Here is a 19,779-nt window from a genome sequence, read left to right as displayed (position 1 = left end):
CTGCACGTTCCTGGTATTTCACTCTCTGGGCTTGCTGGCTTCAGTGTTTGTGGATAAAAGCCCAGTTTTTGGAGCTGGCCTCGAGAAAATATGGCCTCAGTGAAAGCCCACATCAGCACCCCCCTAGGCCTGGACAGTGAAGACCAGCAAAGCTGCAGAGTTCTGTGCCTCTTGGCCAGTTTGTGGTCAGACAGCGCAGCCCGTGCTGCTGGAGGCTGAGGAGTGACTCCAGCTGGTTTTTGGATCCCTGCCCTGCAGCCAGACTGCAATGCAGGGACAGGCTGTCAGCCAGGAGCCAGCCAGGCCCCTTACTGCGAGCCGGGCTCTCTCATTGGAGATCTGAGCTGTGCGCTCTCCACCCGCCCCCGCCAGACATTTCTCTCCCACCCTCTCTGGGCAGAGCTGCAGCCAAGAGGATGCCTTCGGAAAGAGAATAGGAAAGCAAAGGGGGCTGAAGAGGCCACTGGGTTTCTCAGCAGAGCATAAGAATCATAAGTAATTCTCAGAATCACCAGTAAAACTGTGACGATGCCGGATGCTTCTGTCGCATCTCAAAGCACTTAATTCATGTTTGGAGAGCACCACAGTGCTCTCCTGAGACAATACTGTTATCACCGTTTTAGCAAGGGGGAAACTGAGGCACGGAGGAGGTTAAGTGACTTGCCTGGGGTCACCCAGGAAGTCGGTGGCAGTCAGTCAAGAAGCGAACCCAGGACTTCTGACTCCTCGCCTCATGAGGAACAATAAGGCAAGTCCACCCTTCCTGCTGCCCCTGGAGATGATTGTGGTGTCCGAAATCCAGCTGGACGACCTCCCCACAGGCTCCTCTGGGGCTGTGCGGGAGATGAGCCTCCTGTTTGAATGCAGTTAGCTTTGGCCGTTCGCACACAGGCTCTGTGGAAGTGGACAGGATGGAAAGTGAAATGTATTCAACGTATGGTTTTGAAAAGTGCTCCCAGCCCGAATTGCTTCTCTGGGGCTTTGCCACTATTGAATTTTCCTGCAACATGGTGCGTTGGCTCCAGGAAGTTGTGGGGAATACGAGTTGTCCCGAGACCCGATGGGTGTCAGATAACACTCAATAGACTCATTCATTTCCAGGCTCCGTTATCCAGCTGCTTCTCTCCCTCCGTCATCCTCTGCTTCTCCCTAGTCCCGAGGAAAATGAAAATGGCTCCCCCTCTTTGGTGAATCTCCTCCCTGTGGGGACGGGGTGTCCGTTGCCTGGTGGCCGGCAGTGACTTTAGCGGTGAGGGCTTGTTTCCGTTGGTGTAAAATCTATCTTAAGGTAGGAGTATGGTGAGCTGCCATGGAAACCGAGCTGTATTTCCTAGGGTCGGGTCTCTGTATATCTCTGGCATCCGGCTTGATTTCTAGTCTAGGCAGAGTGAGGGGCCCCTGAGAGGAGGCTGCACAGCGCGCTGCAGACCTTGAAATGTGGCACTTGGTCCTAGCCCCGGGCTCCCCTGAGAAACAAGGGACTGGTTGGAGCTGAGGCGAGATTCTGTCTCTCGAGGGCCTGCGGGATGAAATGGCGAACAGGGAGCAAACCAGCTGCTCTCTAGAACGCAGTGCAGCCCCATCCCGCCCTGCCGGGTCTCTGAACACAACACCCCACTGCAGGGGGTCTGGATTGTGACGTCGTCACTTGTAGCAGGGGCTTCCTCCATCAGGCATTGACCTCTGCTGCTGCCTCAGTTTCCCTTCTCCCTCTGGTAAGCCTCCCACTGCAGGCGTAGTCATAATAACCCTCCCCTGCTGGGAGTTTGGCTTATTAACAGCGTTCGACACACGAGCCATCTGCCCAGCCTCCTGTGCGTCACAATCTTTGGTGCAGGGCTCTTCGCTCTGTCCCTGACGAGGCTTTCCCGCCATGGGCTTGCTCTCCCCAACCTCTCCTCTCCAGCTCCTGCCTCCTGCAGGCTTGTGCTTGCCAGGACTTCTGCCTGGGAGCTCCTGAGAGCCTTCTCCAGCCTGCTGTCTCCCACAGGCCCCCTATACGCTGTCGCCCGGGACTCACTTGCCTCATCTGTGCCAAATGAAGCGAGGCTGAGCCCAACTGCCTTGTGCCCTGAAAGGGCCAGCATTGGAACTGGTGCTCTGGGACGTGTATGTACCCGGGGACCACTGCCCTGCTCCACCAGCCATCCCTGGCTCCCTGGGTGGCTCTCCTGGCTGGCAGGGCTGCCCAAAGATTTTGTAAGATGTGTCTGAATGTCTTGCGATATCTTGGGGGCCAGCGCAGCATCCTCTCCTCGTGGGGATGCAGCCCCTTGCAAAATAGGATCCCGACCCCCGACTGGGCTGTCTGGACGCTATCGCAGTGCAAAGGAGGATGATACGCGAGCTGAGCTCACCACAGGGTGATGCCAAGCCAAGATGGCATGACGTTGTTCCAGAGGAAAATGTCTCTGAGACGGTTAGCGTTCCGCTGGCTCCTAATATCAAGTGCTATCAGTATCAAGCCCAATTCTGAGGTCCTCGCTCAGGCACACTCCGGTTGACTTCAAGGACTTTGTGAAAACGGCTGAGCATGCCAGGATCTGGCCTTCAGTTTCCACTCCTGATGATCCTGGGCTTGAATGGGGCTTAGATTCCATATAAAACCTGCCTGCTGGTATGGTCGGTGGCTTCCTTGGGAGAAGCCAAGCACTGGAGTAGCAGAGGCCAGGCCTGAGGTGCGTTGGCAGAATCCTGGAGGGGAAGCTTGTTCAGTGCTGCCTGCTCTGTACCTGTCCAGAGCGATTTGTTCCTCCCCTAGAGGCGTTCTCCAGTAAATGGCGTACGTAAGAGAGAACAGCTGAGAAAGCAGAGGGAGAGGAGAATACAAGGTGACTGGAGCAGGAATAGGGGAGCTTTTGTATTCATGGCAAAAGCTGAATCTTCCTGACATGCTCCTGTGGGGTCTGGTTGTTTTATTGTAACACCAGTTGCCATGGTAGTGCCGAGGTTTAATTACAGCCAGATGAAAACACACAGGGCCTGACCCAAAGTCCATTGAATTCAGTGGGAGACTTTCCATTGACTTCAATGGGCTTTGGGTTGGGCCCATCCCCTCTGTAAATTAGTGCCAGAGGAAGGAGGTCTTAAAAATTGAACTGGGCCACGACAAATTGCCTAGGGAGATTGTGGAATCTCCATCTCTGGAGATATTTAAGAGTAGGTTAGATAAATGTCTATCAGGGATGGTCTAGACAGTACCTGGTCCTGCCATGAGGGCAGGGGACTGGACTCGATGACCTCTCAAGGTCCCTTCCCGTCCTAGAATCTATGAATCTGTGAATAACTTGTCGCCAGCAAAGCTATGGAGACTGAGCGGCCGACAAGAGACAGAACACCTCGAAGTGATCAGCCGGGGACAAAACTCTGGGGAGGGATCATCTCCCACCAGCCATGGAGAGCTCAACCCTACGAGGCAACAGCAAGAGCATCTCAACCACTCAGGATGCAGGGAGGCAGAGGGGGTCTCCTGGGTAACCAGGTCTCTGCCCAGCGCAAGACTTCAGGGCTCTGTGCTGAAAAGCCAGTTCCTCTCGCAGGCTTTCCACTGGGGAGCGGGCTGCCAATGGCAATGTTCCCCGGGGACCACGCTCTGCTCCTTGCTGACTCAAGTGCAACTTACTTTGTGTTTCTTCCCATCCCCTTCCCGGGTCTGTCTGGGCCAGGCTGCCTGGCGCGGAGCAGAACGCCAGGGACCGAGAGCGAAGCAAAACTGGCTGCAGAAAAAGAGGCATCTGTGTATGTAGATGTGCATCTGCTGCTCTCCCTGGTGAATGCTGGTTTCTTGGAACGATGCTCCATGTGCCAGCGCATGGCAGCTGGATTTCTGCCCTCCAGGTCTATCAATACATGCAGAGTGGCTCTAGGGAAGAGAGGGGATGAAGGGCAGAGCAAATCTGGGCAGCATCTCTGCCCGACAGAGGCATCCGTGCCCTGCAACAACTGTATTGGGTGTGTGAGCCTGGCCAAGCCTCGGATAGGGGCCAGTAAAGGACGTAACGGACCGAACGTCTTCCCTCAGTTACGCCGGTGTAAATCTGGAGTGGATCCCCTGACTTCAGTGGCGTCACTCCGGGCTTACATGGCTGTGACTGAGAGCACAACCCCCACCAAAGTCATTATAGCTGTTGGGTGAAGGGACATCTTGCCTGACGTTTTTCTTTTTTTCTGCAGCTCCCTCTTCCTCCTCCCGCGTTGATTCTGACCCAGAAGCCATGGCGCCCACAGGCAAGGTACTGTACTAACTCTAGCCCATGGGACATGCACTGGTTACCTCCTGCCGACGCCTCTGCAGAAATGGAGAGGCTCAGGGATCCCCCGTGCACCATTTTGTCCTTGGGACAGACCCACTGGTTCACTTCAGTGGTTTTGTGCCTCTCTGGCAATGTAAAGCAGCCGGTCCTGGCTTAAAGCATTGGCTACCAAGAATCCATCCCATATTTTGCCAGGGGGCTGTGTTAGTGAAGCTAACAGGTTGGTACAATCCACCAACCCAGCTTATAATTCTTGCCATAGTGGTCCTGGGTAACTCAGCATTTCTGCTCAGGGTGGGGGCAGTTTCGTTGTTTCACACAGCTTTAAGGCTGAGAAGCAGGAAAGCAACCACAAGTTTGGCAGCTGGCGTTGCTTTTCATCCACGAGTCATGAGGCTTGAGATCTTGCTGATAGACACTGTTTATGGTCTTTCGGCCAGCGCTCTGTGTAAACACAAAGCAGAGGCACAGTAATCCAAACGATTGTGATCTGAGTGGGGCTGGGAAGAAAGACAGAGGGGAACACAGATGGGAAAAAAGAACTAGTAGGAAAAGAAAGAAGAAAAAAAGTGGGGGCGAGGGAGTCAGGAGCCTGTATGGGGACAAAAGAAGTGACATGTAGCACAAACTTCTCATTATAGATCAGACCAGTTCATGGCCTTCAGCCCAGATTCTGATCTCAGCCATCCCAGTGTAAATCTGGAGCAACTTCACACAAACCGAAGGACTGACTCCTGATTTACACTGGTCTAATGGAGATCACAGCCTGGCACCACTTCCCTGGTTTTCCAAGCAAGTGGTGCAAGTCCTGTTTTTAAAATGCCAGGGGTGACGGTTGTGGCTGGATGCCAGGCAGGCTCTGGAAGTTTGAGAAGTTCTAATCCAGAGCTTGTTGCCAAACCTTTAGATGTAGTGTAGACAGGGGGAGGAGGGGGACGAGTGTGGGAGAAGGGCAGGGTCACCACGGCTGTCCCTGCTCCAGGCTAGAGGAGCTATCTGGGAGTGATGTTTAACAGCCACAGGTGGGGGCTGTTTGCTACAAACCCTGCACTTATATCAGATTGGGAGAAGGGTCTTTCTGCCTGCTCGGCCCTGTCCTTAGTGGGCACTTCAGCGATCCCACAGCGTCCCAGCCTGGCCTCTCATCATGCCTAGAGGAAACCGATCTGGCAGCTCCCCTGAAGGAGAACAACTCTGTTTTGCTAAGAGAGCAAGTCCCTTCACCTGCCAGCTCCATTAGCAAACACCCACTTGCTGCCGAGCCCCGGGGGGGTGGAGGGGTGGAAAATCCCCCGTCTCTGGTGTCGGTGAGGTCTGCACGCACCCACGCCTGTCACTGCTGGAGGGCAGCTCCTGATCGCTCGCAGCCCCCATGTGCAGCTGGGGCTGGCGCTTGCAGTGGGAAGACGTGCCACTGGTCAGCGTGTGTTATGTCTCCCTCTCTGTGCCCGATCCACACAGGCTGTGAGTCTGTTAGCGCCCCTGGCTCCTTAGCTCAGGCTGCAGGGCCTTGTGCGCCTGGATCTAGAGGGCCCAGTTCAATCCCAGTGCTGGCCAAGATGGTGGCTGTCATAGTGGCAAGGGGTCAGCCCCGCTCCTCTCCCTGGGGGTGTCCAGGTGTTCCTACAGGACACTTGGGCAGGAGGGGTGGGTGAGCAGCTGGTGTTCTCTCATCTCATCCACTGGGCAAGTCCTGTCCCTGAAACAGGGGAAGTCCCTTAAAGCGACAGACAAATAGTCACACTGGAAAGAAAGCGACCCCCGAGAGAGGTAGCGAGAGCATAGGGAGGTGAGCACGTGCACCCAGGGATTAGGGTGCTGAGGCTGTGTGAGGAGAAGCGAGTGAAGCTGTGCAGGGAATTCAGCTTCCACCCAGCACAGAGCAGCTGCCTATTTATAGCGAAAAGGACTCCAGCTGTCTAGAGGCCCGTGTGACTCAGAAGTGGGGGATGGGAGCAGGAGGGAGTCTTGAAGTCTATGCGCTAAATAAACAGCTGAGGAAATGGGGGGAAGGCTGCCCGCCCCCATTCCCAGCATCTCACGCTGCTGCGGCCCAGCAAGGCAGGAATGGGGGTGGGGGATGTTATTGCCCCAGGAAAGCTCACTACTAGCACAGAGCAGCCTCTGCTTCCCCTCCTCCGATTCATTGTCATAGGGGCTCTTCAGTCCTGCCAAGTGCGTATATATACAGCACGGTTTTGGGCTCCTGCGTTTTGTTCCCGGCTCTGCTACTGACGCACTGTGCAGCCTTGCCCATGGCACTTAGCCTCTCTGAGTCTCAGTTTCTCCACCGGGCTCAGAGTGGTGTGGCTGTGAGGGTGAACAAGTTAATGTTTGTAAAACACATTGGGACTATGAAGTGCCCTGTCAGTGCTGGGGACGATTAAAGCCTCTGCCCGAGTGGTGGGGGCTGAGTGTGCCCCTGCCAGCGTGATCTATGCCCTCCCAGCCCCCAGGCAGAAAGAAGTTCCGCTGGTACCTGATTAGCCACCCAATGGGCCCCTGCTCTGAGCTCTCCCCAGAGATGAGTATCCACGGAGAACACGCCCCACCCCCCACATTCTGCGGGAGTCGGTGACAAGTGACTCCTTTGCCAGTGGCTTGGCCTTGTAACGGTTATTCACGTCTCTCCAAGGCATTTGTGCGGGAAGCGGCTCACGCTGGGAATAAGGGACTTCAGGAGCTTCCTTACGGGAAAGCAGGGATAGAGCCTTGCCCTGCTGATGAATCACCCGCAACATGATCCCAGCAGGGAGAGTGATCGGCTTCTCTTATTAGCCATGCCAGAGACTCTGCACACGGCAGGCTTGTCCCGCTCCGGGAGGGGATGGTGGCTAGAGCAGAGGTGCTCTAAGAACAGGCTCATGGTCTCCTGCTTGAGTCACCAGACCCTACTGCTTGCTTTTTGCAGCTCTACTTCTCCCTGCTGTGGTCTCTCTTCAATTCCTTGAACTGAACCATTGTGGTGGTTGAGTGTTGTTAATCGGGTGTCATCTGCTGTCCAGTAGAGCCTCAGCGGCTCACAGTTCTGCTTCCGTGTTCCTGCACAAGCTCTTTTCTAGATTCTGCCTCTGTGATGGCTGCTTCAGCACTGGGCTGAGAGGAAGGTGTTGGTGGCTAAAAATTAGCCAGGCACCATGAGGGAAATCCTAGTTTCTCCCAGTTTGACTTGACTTCATTCTTAGACTCTATTCCTGTGCTATAACTGTGCATGGTGACTTGATAGCAACATGGGGCATAGGAATTGCCATGGTGGGTTGGACCATGGGCTAGGTTGGACCTAGGATCCCATCGCTGACCTTAGCCAGTCCAAGAGGCTTCAGAGGAAGGTGCGTGAAACCCCAAAGGAGATAGTGATGGGACAACCTGCCCCTCAGGGAGCCTCCTCTCAACTCCCCGCAGCTGGAGGCTAGCATGTGCCATGAGGCAGGAGGCTTTGCATCTCTCTAGAGCATTTTGGTTTTGAGTGTTCACTATAACAACTCTGGCTGGTCAGTTGTGCTAGAACCGCAGAGCAGCCGCGCACACTGGAGCAGCTAGGACTGCAAAGACTAAGGGTACAGGGAGGATCCTGGGGCCTGATCCCTGTGGTTAGAACAGGCCCAGCTGCCTCAGGGGCCCGGAGCACAGATGATTGCCGCACCGTGGGCTGCTGGCCGGGCTGAGCTGCCTCGCTCCGGAGAAGGGCCAGGCTGGAGCAGAAAGAAAGGCAAGGTTCCATCAGGGCACAGGGAGATGACTCCTCTGGGAAGCCTCCAGCTCTTGGTGGATCTGAGCCCTCTTTCACCGAATCCCCCTGTGGAGGCCGGGTGAGAAGCCCACTGGTGGAATTCAGCTGTGGCTGGGTGGATCAGATGTCGGGTTTGCCCCACGCGTTCACATTGCCGCCCTCACGCCAGCTCTGGCCAGGCGGTGGAGAGGAGCCTCCAGCTGGCGCTTCCTCATTTGTTGTCTTGTTTCCTCTCTCTAGGCTGGCAGGTACAGGGGCTCCGTGAAGGAGTTCCCGAACTTCAACGCGAGCCAGGATGCAGAGGCCCTGTACAACGCTATGAAGGGGTTCGGTGCGTACTTTCCACTGCCGCCACGCTCAGGGCCCAGTCCACTGTCCGTCGAATCTCCAGGGGTCTTGACGTTAGTGGCTTTGGAGCAGGCCTTGTGCTGGCATTCTGCTAACAGCTGCTGGGGCGGCATGGCCGGGTGTGAGCGGAATGGAGGGGTGACACTGGATTGCCCCTTTTCTGAAGGCAGGGGAGAGCATTAGGGGGAGAAGGCCATGAAAGCACCTCCTAGCCCTTCAGTACTGCCCCCTCCGGTGCTGGCAGGCTGCGCACACTTCATCACCTCCCTGTGCCTCCAGGTAATTGGTAAACGAGGACGCACAGTGCATGTGTTTTCAGGGCACCGCTGCCTGTTTCTGTAGGGTGCTGGAGTGGCTTCATGATGCACAAACACCCTTCCTACGGGAAATGCCCCCTGGCTTACCTTGGGGTCAGGGAGAGAGAAGAGGAGGACATGTCTGCAATGTATCTGGGGGGCAGGCAGAAGGCCCAGCGCTTCAGTCTGGATCCGACCTGGGACAGTCCCTGGTGCCCAAGTGCAGGATCCCCACGGGGAAAGCGAATGATTGGGGCATTCCCTGTGCTAGCGTGCTATGCCCCCCTTTCCCGAGTGATGCCCCTGAGACCAATCCGTCCATTGCCCTGGTCCCAGGCAGGCCAGCCGTGGATGGGTGCGCCCTGGTCGCAGCTCTCTGTCCTACCAACTCCAGCACAGAGCTGGAATCCGCTTCTGGTCCAGGCAAAGCTGGATCTTAGAGCAGACCCGGATCAAGGCAGTGGGACGAGGGTGACTGACCATGTCTCCCTGCAGGCAGTGACAAGGAGGCCATACTGGACCTGATAACATCCAGGAGCAACAAGCAGAGAATTGAGATCAGCCAGGCCTACAAATCGCTCTACGGAAAGGTAACCCCAGAGAATCGGAGGGTGACACATCCTGCTCTGTGATCCACAGGAGAGGGAGCCTTTGCTGCCTCCTCCCAACCAGAGCATGCAGGATGTACAGCCCCCTGCTTCTCCCTGTCCCTGCCAGACTGGCAATGGGCGCACAAAGCAAAGCAAAATCATTGGGAAAATTCGCTAGCTAACGGCCGGGTGGGGGAAAGCCTTCCGATACCCATGGCCAGCCCGGACTCTGCCAGCAGCCCTGCTGAGAAGGTCATGACCTCCTCCCAGACAGCTAACGAGGCTGTCTTAATCAGTCCTTTCTCCCGGAGAGTCTGCCACTCATGCATCCTTCTCTCTCTCTCTCTCTCTCTCTCTCTCTCTCCTCGCACTCCCTTCTGTGCCCGGTGGCCAGGACCTGATCTCAGACCTGAAGCGGGAGCTGACGGGGAAATTTGAGAGGCTGATTGTGGGTCTGATGCGGCCCCTGGCATACTTTGATGCCAAGGAGATTAAAGACGCCCTTCAGGTAAGGAGCAGGAAAGGGCACGCTCTGACCATCCTGGAATACGGTATGTGCTACAGCAGGGGTTCTCAAGCTGGGGGTGGGGACCCCTTGGAGGGTCGTGAGGTTATTACATGGGGGGTCATGAGCTGTCAGCCTCCACCCCCGCTTCGCCTCTATTTTGGGTCACATAAATTCAAAGCCATTCTCCCAAATTTCCTAGATTTATGCCTACACGCCTCCAGCATTTATAGTGGTGTTAAACATGTAAAAAAGTGTTTTTAGTTGATAACAGGGGAGGGGGGTCGCACTCAGAGCCTCGCTATGTGAAAGGGGTCAGCAGCACAAAAGTTTGAGAACCCCTGTGCTACAGCCTAGTTCTGGGTGTACTTATTCCCGCTCCCCGACGCAGTCCCCCAGAGGCTGCCCTTCTCGGCTGATACCCACCTGGCGTCAGCACGTGACATCTCACGCAGCGGTTGTGTTTCCTGCTTGCAGGGCATCGGCACCGACGAAAAATGCCTGATTGAGATCCTGGCATCCCGGACCAACCAGCAGATACACAACCTGGTGGAAGCCTACAGAGACGGTTAGCATGGGGGACAAGGGCGTCCTGGCTTCTCTGGGGCCAGGAGGCCAGCAGTCACTGCCCTGTGGGCAAGGGAGGATTTAAATCAGATGGGGCACAGGTTCACCAGAACTAGAATATCCCCCAATAGCCTCTTCCTCTGTGTTTCCCCCTTCACTGCTCCTGAGATGGACTCCTCCACTCCAAACTCTGTGCATGCTTCTCGGGGGCACCTGCCTGCATCCTCGCATGTTGGTGGGAGAAGGCCTCGCACTTCCCAAATGTTGCTGTTGCATTTGTACTCATCTTTCTGATTGGTGCTGGATAGCTGGAGTTAGAGAAGCGAAATATCTTTCTTTGAGAAGACAATTGATTTTTTTAACAAAGGAAATGCAGTAGATTGAATCTGCGTGGATATCAGTAAGGCATTTGACACAGTTCCACATGGGAAATGGTTAGTTAAATTGGAGAAGATGGAGATTAATATGAAAACTGAAAGTTGGATAAAGAAGTGGTTAAAGAGGAGACTACAATGGGTCATGCTGAAAGGTCAACTCTCAGGCTGGAGGGAGGTTACTCGTGGAGTTCTCAGGGATCAGTCTTGGGACCAATCTTATTCAATATTTTTATTATTGACCTGGGCACAAAAAGTGAAAGTGTGCTAATAAAATGTGCAGATGACACAAAGTTGGGAGGTATTGCCAATATGGAGGAGAACTGGAATATTATACAAGAAGATCTGGATGACCTTGTAAACTGGAGTAATAGAAATGGGATGATATTTAATAGTGCAAAGTGCAAGGTCATGCATTTAGGGATTGACAAGAATTTTTGCTATAAAATGGGGATTTATCAGTTGGAAGTGACAGAGGAGGAGAGTATCAGAGGGGTAGCCGTGTTAGTCTGGTTCTGTAGAAGCAGCAAAGAGGAGGAGAAAGACCTGAGTGTATTTATTGATCACAGGAGGATGACTATGAGCTGTCAATGTGATGCGGCCGTGAAAAAGGCTAACACGGTCCTGGAGTGCATCAGGCAAGGTATTTCCAGTAGAAACAGGGAAGTGTTAGTACCATTATATAAGGCACTGGTGAGACCTCAGCTGTGTGCAGTTCTGGTCTCCCATGTTTAAGAAAGATGAATTCAAATTGGAACAGGTGCAGAGAAGGGCTCCTAGGATGATCCGAGGAATGGAAAACCTACCTTACGAGAGGAGACTCAAAGTGGTTCTCAAACTGTGAGTCGGGACCCCAAAGTGGGTCGCGACCCTGTTTTAATGGGGTAGCCGTGGCTGGCTTAGACTCGTTGGGGGCCGGGGCTGAAGCCTGAGCCCCATCATGCAGGGCAGAAGCCAAAGCCCGAGGGCTTTTCAGCCTTGGGCAGCAGGGGTCAGGTTGCAGGCCCCCTGCCTGGGCCTGAAGCCCTTTGGCTTTGCCCCCACCCACACCTAGGACAATGGGGCGCAGGCGGCTCAGGCTTCAGCCCCTCCTCCTGTGGTCATGTTGTAATTTGTCAGACGTTTGAGAACCCCTTGGGCCTAACCCAAAGAAGGCTAAGGGGAGATAGGATTGCTCCTATCAATACATCAGAGGGACAAATACCGGGGAGGGAGAGGAGTTATTTAAGTTAAGCACCAATGTGGACCCCAGAACAAATGGCTATAAACTGACCATCAACAAGTTCAGGCTTGAAATTAGGTGAAGGTTTCTATCCATCCGAGGAGTGACGTTCTGGAGCAGCCTCCAAGGGGAGCAGTGGGGGCAAAAAACCTAACTGGCTTCAAGATTGAGCTTGATAAGTTTATGGAGGGGATGGTATGACAGGACTGCCTACAATAGTGTGGCCCGTCGGTGACTGCTGGTAGCAAAAATCCCCAGTGGCTAGAGACGGGACACTAGCTGGGGCAGGCTCTGAATTACTACGGATAATTTTCTTGGGTATTTTCCTGGTGGGTTTTGCCCACATGCTCAGGGTCTCTCTGATCGCCAGATTTGGAGTGAGGAAGGAATTTTCCCCTGGGTCAGATTGGCAGAGGCCCTGGTGGTTTTTTCACTTCCTCTGCAGCATGGGGCAGGGAGTCACTTGCAGATTTAAACTGTGAATTCTCTGTAACTTGAAGTCTTTAAACCATGCTTTGAGGAAGTCAGTAACTCAGCCAGAGGTTAGGGGTTTATCACAGGAGTGTCTGGGTGAGGTTCTGTGGCCTGCAACGTGCAGGAGGTCAGATTAGATGATCACGATGGTCCCTTCGGAGTAGCTGAGTAAGGATATACATTACCATTTAAACCTAACCAGTGTCCCTTAAGTGACTTCCCACAAGATGTCAGAACATGTTAGTATTGGAGCTGAGTGGGTCTACTATTTATTTAATTTTCTTTCTTGATATAGGAATTAAATACAGTGCTCCTGTCAGATAATTTCTAAGTTATTACCTGCAAAAAAAAAATTAGAGTTTTCAGTTGCCTAAGTAGCCCCTGGAATCATGGTTAAAGTTGCCCCTTCCCCAAAAAAACCTGAAACGGTGCCCCTTTTGGCAGGCACAGAATTAGCCCCCCTGTCCCCCATGTGCAGCGCCATTGGCTTGACGGGAGCCGCCCCCCAAATATGGAAGTCAAACTAGGCCTATGGTGATGGGGCTGTGCGGGCGAGGGGAGTTGTTGGCAGGGGGCAGTGCCTCTGAAATGGGTTTGGCTTGGTTTGGGCTTGTTGTGAAAGGCAGTGCAGCTTTGATTGCATCTGGAAGAGGGATGGCGTGCTGGACAGCAGCTCCACATACATCCTTTGAACCCGGGGTCTGCATCCTGGGAGCCAAGGAATGTACCTTGTCTTGGGCTCCGGCCTAACCTGAGTACAGAGCTGAAGTGCTTTCTGTTTTCCTTTCCAACGCTCCAGCCTACGAGAGGGAGCTGGAGGCGGACGTCCTGGGAGACACCTCGGGCCACTTCAAGAAGATGCTTGTTGTTTTGCTTCAGGTACGTTGATCTGTCCGCCCCTCCCCATTCCCCTCGGTCTGTCCACTGCCCTCATTCCTCTGTGACTGAGGCGCTGGCCTCTCGTCTCTGATGCAGGGCACGCGGGAGGAGGACGATGTCGTGAGCGAGGACCTGGTGGAGCAGGATGCCAAGGTAAGTGCCGCTGAATTGAGACTGGCTTGCTTCCCTGGCAATCACTATGGCACAGCCAGTGACTGGGAGGAAGGATGAGCTTTTCATGGCACTGGCTGCATTCCCAGCTGGTTCAGATCGGAGCAACGCTGATTTATCCCAGCCAAGAACATGGCCTCTCCGACTTCAGTTTGAAACACATTTTTTTGTAGTTTATTCATTGCTCTGCTATGTGTCTGGGCAGCCAGAAAGGGGCCCAAAGCCCTGGCTGCGGACACCCCAGACTGGATAAATTCAGCTCTGACTTCTGCAGCTCAGGCCCATGTTTATCACCCCTTCTTACAGCATTTGAGAGGCTGTGTGGACAAGAGTCACTCAGGAGCTGCTTTCTAACTGAGTAGAAAGCTTCACAAACACACATGGCTGTGGGCCAAACAGGATATGAACCTAGGTGTGTACGTGTACACACACACACACACACACACACACACACACACACACGTCTCTCTTCCAGCCGTGTGATCTTGCAAGGTTGTAGCTGCTTTTATTGCACACAGACATAGTCAGATATGGCAGGGGGGAAGGAAGACAAGACAAATCAGATTTTGAATTGATAAAGTCCCTATAGATGAAGTCAGTTAAACAAATGATCGAGCCTGAGAGCGGGAAGGAGCTTTGCCTTTTGGAAGCAGTGGCATTAGGGTTTGGAGCTGGCACCGAAGGCAGGTGTTGAGCGTGTTCGTTCTGGGTTGCATGGCCAGGATTTTAGCACTCTCTGATTCTGGGCTTTTGCTGCTTTTTTCACCTTTCTGCAAGGATCTTTTGGAAGCTGGCAACCTGAAGTGGGGCACAGACGAGGCCCAGTTCATCTACATCCTGGGAAACCGAAGCAAACAGCATCTCCGCCTGGGTAAGCTGTTTTCAAAGTGATAATGAGATCACCAAACCACAATGCTCCTCCCTCCTCACAAAGCAGCTAGCTGGTTCTTGCAGATTGTGTGTGGGCATGCCAGCCAGTCTGGGCTCTCGCCATCTGGTGGTCATGCTTGGGAAGGACCAGTAACCATTTTCCATGAGATCTAATGAATTTTGACAAAAGAACAGGAGTACTTGTGGCACCTTAGAGACTAACACATTTATTTGAGCATAAGCTTTTGTGGGCTACAGCCCACTTCATCGGATGCATAGAATGGAACATATAAGAAGAGTGTGTATATGTATATATATATATATATATATATATACACACAGAGAAGATGCCATACCAGCTCTAAGAGGCTAATTAATTAAGATGAACTGTTATCAGCAGGAAAAAAACTTTTGTAGTGATAATCAAGATGGTCAGTTACGGACAGTTGACAAGAGGTGTAAGGGTAGTTATCAAAAGGAAATCGATTCAAGTAGTGTAATGACTCAGCTATTCCCAGTCTCTATTCAAGCCAGAGTTAATGGTATCTAATTTGCAAATCTATTCAAGTTCAGCAGTTTCTCCTTGGAGTCTGTTTTTGAAGTCTTTCTGTTACAAAATTGCCACCTTCAGGTCTGTTACTGAGTGGTTAGAGAGGTTGAAGTGTTCTCCTACTGGATTTTGAGTGTTATGATTCCTGATGTCAGATTTGTGACCGTTTATTCTTTATTCTGAATTTTGAGGGAGGAGACCCCGGTGCCCATTCCATCTCTGACAAAATCTTATCGGGCTGTTCCTGGGGGAGCCCTGAGAGACCCTGAATGTTCCTTTTCATCTTCTCTCAGACCTCATGGCTGCAATAACTTGTTCACCCCGAGAGATTTTGTTTCTGTAGAAGTGCTTCGTAGCTTTCATCATTGTCATTGGTGCCTCTGCCGTTTAAAACCCACATCATTTAAGGTAGTTGCCTTAAAAGCAGACTTCCTGTGAAAGTAGAGGAGTAGCCAGCCACTGGATGGCCACCTTCATGCTGTAGTGTCCGAATGACTCGCAATCTGGCTAATGCACAAAGGATGGGAGCGCGCCTGTCTAACCCACTGGTGGGTGTGTTACAGGCAGTGGCGGTGGAGCCATTTGTGTAGTGGAGGTGCTGAGAGCCACTGAACATAACTGTAAACGCTGTGTATGATGGAAACCACTTCAAGCCGGGGGCTGCAGGTCAGAGGGATCCTCTGCGCTGGTACACAGAGGATATGAGTTGTTACAGCCCCAAGCCCTAGGGTGGGGGTTTTAGCTCAAGCTGTGGGAGCCCACGACGCTCTTAGTTCTGGAGGTCCCCAGTTCAATCCCCGCGTGTCAGCTGAAGATTTCAGGTGGCCGACACATGCTCTGTGGCCAGTGGGGGAGCACTACAGGGACAGCTGCAACCCTGGCACATGGCAGTGAAGAGAAAACACAACAGATTAGTGCCTCCTCTCGCCCTCCCACGCAGCAAGGGGCAGGATTACTGAGCACAGCCGGACGCTCTCCTGCCCCTTGCCAGCCAAACACCTAACAGGCAATAATCCCGGCCTCCGAGAGCCCCCAACATGCAGAGCGGTGTCTGCTCCCCCACAGAGACGCTGGCCTCCATTTCCCCCGCCTCTGGGCCAGGCCAGTATGGCTTGTGACGGGGCCTCTCTCCTGCTTTCACCCCACAGTCTTTGACGAGTATCTGAAGATTTCCGGGAAGCCCATCGAGGACAGCATCCGGGGCGAGCTGTCCGGGGACATCGAGAAGCTGATGCTGTCAGTGGGTGAGCTGGTGCTGTCTGGTGGAGGGGCAGGGCTGGAGGAGACCCTCGAGTCAAAAGGGTCAAACGAGGGGACTTAAAGTGAAGGGCCTGTCTCCATATTTACACAGCTGAAGAAGAGACCTGAGCACTCGCCGATACCGTGATCCCACTGACGTCACCTGGTGGTGTGGCTGCTCAGCACCGCTCAGAAATGGGACGCTTTTATTTAGGTGCCTTAACGTGGATTATGGGGCCTCCTCCCAAGCCCACTGAAGACCAGGCAGAATTCCTGACGCTATCAATGGGCTTTAGATCAGGCCCCAGGTGCCCATCTGGAGGCACCCAAGTTTGAAAATTTGACACTAACCCCTGAGGAAAAACACAGACTGGGTCCCCCCAGGCATACGAATGTGGGACTTGCCTGACTGCACGAGGCCGGGGTCTGTCAAGTCTGGTGTCCTGTCTCGGAAAGAGATTCTGGGCGGACAGTTGTTCGTGCTAAAACGTGTAACGTTCCCCTGCGGGTGCAGGGAATGGCTGGAGAGCTCCGGACAGTAGAGGGGAGCCTGCAGCCAGGCTGACTCGCGGAAATATGTGCAAATCCCTGCTGTGTCACGGGGCCAGCTCCGCGCTGTCCTCCCTCAGTCCGTACCCCCGTTATTGTAGAGGGTAAGGAAGAGCTGCGAGGGTCCCGTGTCTACGGGAGTTACCTGTAATCTGCAGCAGGAAAAGAGAGCGCCAAGAGTTGACCCACCATTAAAAAGATCTTTACTGGCTATTACATCACAGCAACATCTGCGATGCGATGCTCATTTCCCTCTAACTAGATTAGCCAACAGCTGCGACACCTGAGGCACCACAATACAATAACTCATCCTGGCTCTTTAGTGGTAACCACTGTCCTGTGGGTGGGTCACACCTTAGAGGGAGCCTCGGGAATTATACTGGGACAGGAGGAAAACAGACACGGTACAGGGAGAATAACTGAGGCTGGGGAAGCTGGGGGTTGGCGGGTTAGGGAGCAGCATCTAATGTGGTGTGGGAGGTGTGGGGAAGAGACCGGGAGCCTGGAAGATTTGAAGGAGTCAGCCGTGCCCGGAGCTGGAGCGCTGTGGTTAGAAGGGCTCAGGAAGCCACTCTGCTCTGCTGGCCAATGGGGAGCCCTGTCTGTTGGGGTCACTGGACTCTTGTGACTCTTCTTGTTTTTTCACCTTCATTGTTTCTCCTGCAGTGAAGTGCATCCGGAGCACCCCAGAGTATTTTGCTGAAAGGCTCTACAAGGCCATGAAGGTGAGTGGTGCAGGACGTTCTCAGGAGCCCAGGCTCCGCAGATGCTGTGTGAGGGAAACTCCACTAGCGAGGCATGAACCCCATTTCCTTTAGTCCGTGAGAGGCACGGGGCTCTCTCTTCTGGGTGCAGGCCTGGCAGGGTTCTAGCACTGGGGCGTGGGTGGGGGGAGTTCAGCAGAGCGTGGGACAGAGGGGTGGGAACAGTCTGGGCAGATTGATTCTGGCCGTGGAAATCTGAGCCTAGGCTTGCGTAATGACACTGTTACTCTGCTCTGAAACGGCGCCCTAGGAGAAGATTGCACAGCTCCAGGAGAATTAACCTGCAAGGGGCTTGGGGACGAGCAGTGTGAATGAGCAGAGATTCTGACAAGGGGCCACGGGGACATTGACTAGCTGGCATTCGGCTGGTTTTGCGAGTTACTGGGAGCCCAGCTGGGTGACCAGCGCAGAGAGAACCCCCCGTCCAGGGTTTTGCCTCTTTCTGAGCCGGTGAATTGTCTGCAAACAAGTTGTGACTTTCTGGCATGATTGTGTGGCTAAGCCATGGCCTGTGGGGCCGTCCGTTCCAGGGGCTGGGGACCAAGGACAACACGCTGATCCGCGTCATGGTCTCCCGCAGTGAGATCGACATGCTGGATATCCGGGAAGTGTTCAGGACCAAGTATGAGAAGTCCCTGCACAGCATGATTAAGGTAAAAGGAGGGCACTGCCGGGAGAATACCCAGTAATTCAGCTTTGATCCCAACCACATATGTAAGGGAGACCCGTGGGGCCAGGGAATCTCATCCTCTCCCCATCTTTTGATGGTGTCGGGAGGGGCGGCAGGGAGGTGGGCTTGGAAAACCAACAGGAGAACGTTGGGGAGCTGTTGGGGTTGATTTTGGCTTTGTGAAAAGCTCTCGTCAGCCTCTTCTCTGACGCGCAGAACCCCTTAATCCCCACTCGCTGCTGAGGCAGCTTTAGGGAGAGACTCTCCGATGCTCCCTGGAATCGTCCCTCAGGCATTTTTGGAAGGATCTGACTAGATTTTTTTCCCCCTCCTGATCTGGATACCCCCAGAACTGCACCCAGCTCTCGGGTTCCACCGCCGCCAGCTAGCTAAAGCTCCTTCTAATATGTTACCAAACTGATTTGTTCCTGAATCCACAGTGTGGTGGATGGTGGCCCCCCAACCAGCCCCAATCTGCCGTGTGCCCTGGCTTCCTTGAATGCAGTCAGGAAATCCCCTCCCGCTCATGAGCTACTCTGAGACCCAGCCTCACGCCCCTCTCTGCCCCGGGGAAGCACATGACCTGCTCGAGCTAGACAACCCCGGCTGAGGCCTGGCTCCGCGATGAGGCTAGAGGCCCATCAGCGAGGTCTGCCCGGTGCACACGTGGTTTTAGCCTCTGCCTCTTCCTTTGCAGGACGACACGTCCGGCGAGTACAAGAAGGCCCTGCTGAAGCTGTGTGGGGGAGACGATGAGTAAGCATGCCCGCCGCGCCCGCTGCCTACCTCGTACTGTCCCGCCAGCGTCCCTCGGGGTCTAGGGGAGGCCAGACTCTAGGCCAGACTGGAGCTCCGTCTGGGGCCCTGCTGGAGGGTTTCCTGCAGTCCAGGGAAAGCCACGGAGCTCTGGTCTGGTGCCAAAGTGGAGCGTCCACATCATGGGCTTGATCCTCTGTCAGTGACGTCAATAGGAGCAGGCCCCGTAGTCCACATAGTCAGCACAACCAGAGGGGTTAGAGTCCTGTCCCAATCCCCTCACTCCCCCTCCCCACCCCCAATTGTTGCCTCTAGGGGTCCCTGTCAGATGTTGGCTTTGGGGGAAGCCCCATCTGAGCTGAAGCGTCTGTAGCTGCTTGAGGGAGCTGCTGAAGGGGTGCTGTGGTAACCCGTATCTCCAGCTTGCATTGGGACGGGACCCCCCTCCACACCTGCAGCTGAGTCGCTCTCCCACTGGTAATATGCCAGCGTGAAACAGCCTCCTGTCATAGGAACCGCCCCTGTAAAACCCCAACCCAACTCCCCCCACCCTGCAGGGACGAGGCCATTGTCCAAAGCCATGAGAGACCCAGCCTTGTTCACAGTCCTGCGGTCCCCCCAGTGGCACCCTATCGCTGCCAGCTGGGGGAAGGCAGGGACGCGAACAGGGGAGCACAGCAGATGCAGGCTATGGACTAGAGTGGGTCCCGTGCTGTAAGCAATGGTGGGGGGAACGCTTTGTCCTTGTCCCCCCAGTGCTGGGTGCAAGGAGCAGGGAAACCTCCCTGCCCTGTTCCCGGCCCACCAATGGAGCCAACGCCTCGTCACCTACCAGGGTCCCAGAGCGCAGTGAAGCAGCTGAGCAGGCGATGCAGTGACCCCGAGTCATGGCAATGCTAGCGTGAAACACACCTCCGCCCCCACGGCTCAACTCACCCGCCTCGTCCGGTCGCTTTATCCTGACAATGCACA

General features: G+C 54.1%; 1 protein-coding gene across 5 annotated transcripts in view; it reads left to right on the top strand.

Annotated features, from left to right (window-relative positions):
• The window catches only part of ANXA6 (annexin A6), a 38,240-nt gene that overhangs the window by 2,429 nt on the left and 16,032 nt on the right, over positions 1 to 19,779 (top strand). For 3 of the 5 annotated variants that reach the window (XM_045026673.1, XM_045026675.1, XM_045026672.1), the window contains 12 exons: positions 4,174 to 4,232; positions 8,224 to 8,314; positions 9,123 to 9,217; positions 9,612 to 9,725; positions 10,200 to 10,290; positions 13,159 to 13,238; positions 13,335 to 13,391; positions 14,187 to 14,280; positions 15,978 to 16,073; positions 17,284 to 17,342; positions 17,912 to 18,034; positions 18,749 to 18,807. In XM_045026673.1, the coding sequence (XP_044882608.1) occupies positions 4,215 to 4,232; positions 8,224 to 8,314; positions 9,123 to 9,217; positions 9,612 to 9,725; positions 10,200 to 10,290; positions 13,159 to 13,238; positions 13,335 to 13,391; positions 14,187 to 14,280; positions 15,978 to 16,073; positions 17,284 to 17,342; positions 17,912 to 18,034; positions 18,749 to 18,807 (977 nt within the window). In that variant the 5' untranslated portion in view covers positions 4,174 to 4,214. Of the gene's footprint in view, positions 1 to 448; positions 749 to 1,224; positions 1,250 to 4,173; positions 4,233 to 8,223; positions 8,315 to 9,122; positions 9,218 to 9,611; positions 9,726 to 10,199; positions 10,291 to 13,158; positions 13,239 to 13,334; positions 13,392 to 14,186; positions 14,281 to 15,977; positions 16,074 to 17,283; positions 17,343 to 17,911; positions 18,035 to 18,748; positions 18,808 to 19,779 lie in introns of those variants that run through there. The other 2 variants (XM_045026674.1, XM_045026676.1) reach the window with 2 other exon arrangements.

The sequence above is a fragment of the Mauremys mutica genome, chromosome 8, assembly GCF_020497125.1.
Source record: "Mauremys mutica isolate MM-2020 ecotype Southern chromosome 8, ASM2049712v1, whole genome shotgun sequence".
Taxonomy (NCBI): domain Eukaryota; kingdom Metazoa; phylum Chordata; order Testudines; family Geoemydidae; genus Mauremys; species Mauremys mutica.
The sequence above is the reverse complement of the archived record's forward strand: the minus strand, read 5'-3'. Positions and strand labels throughout refer to the sequence as shown.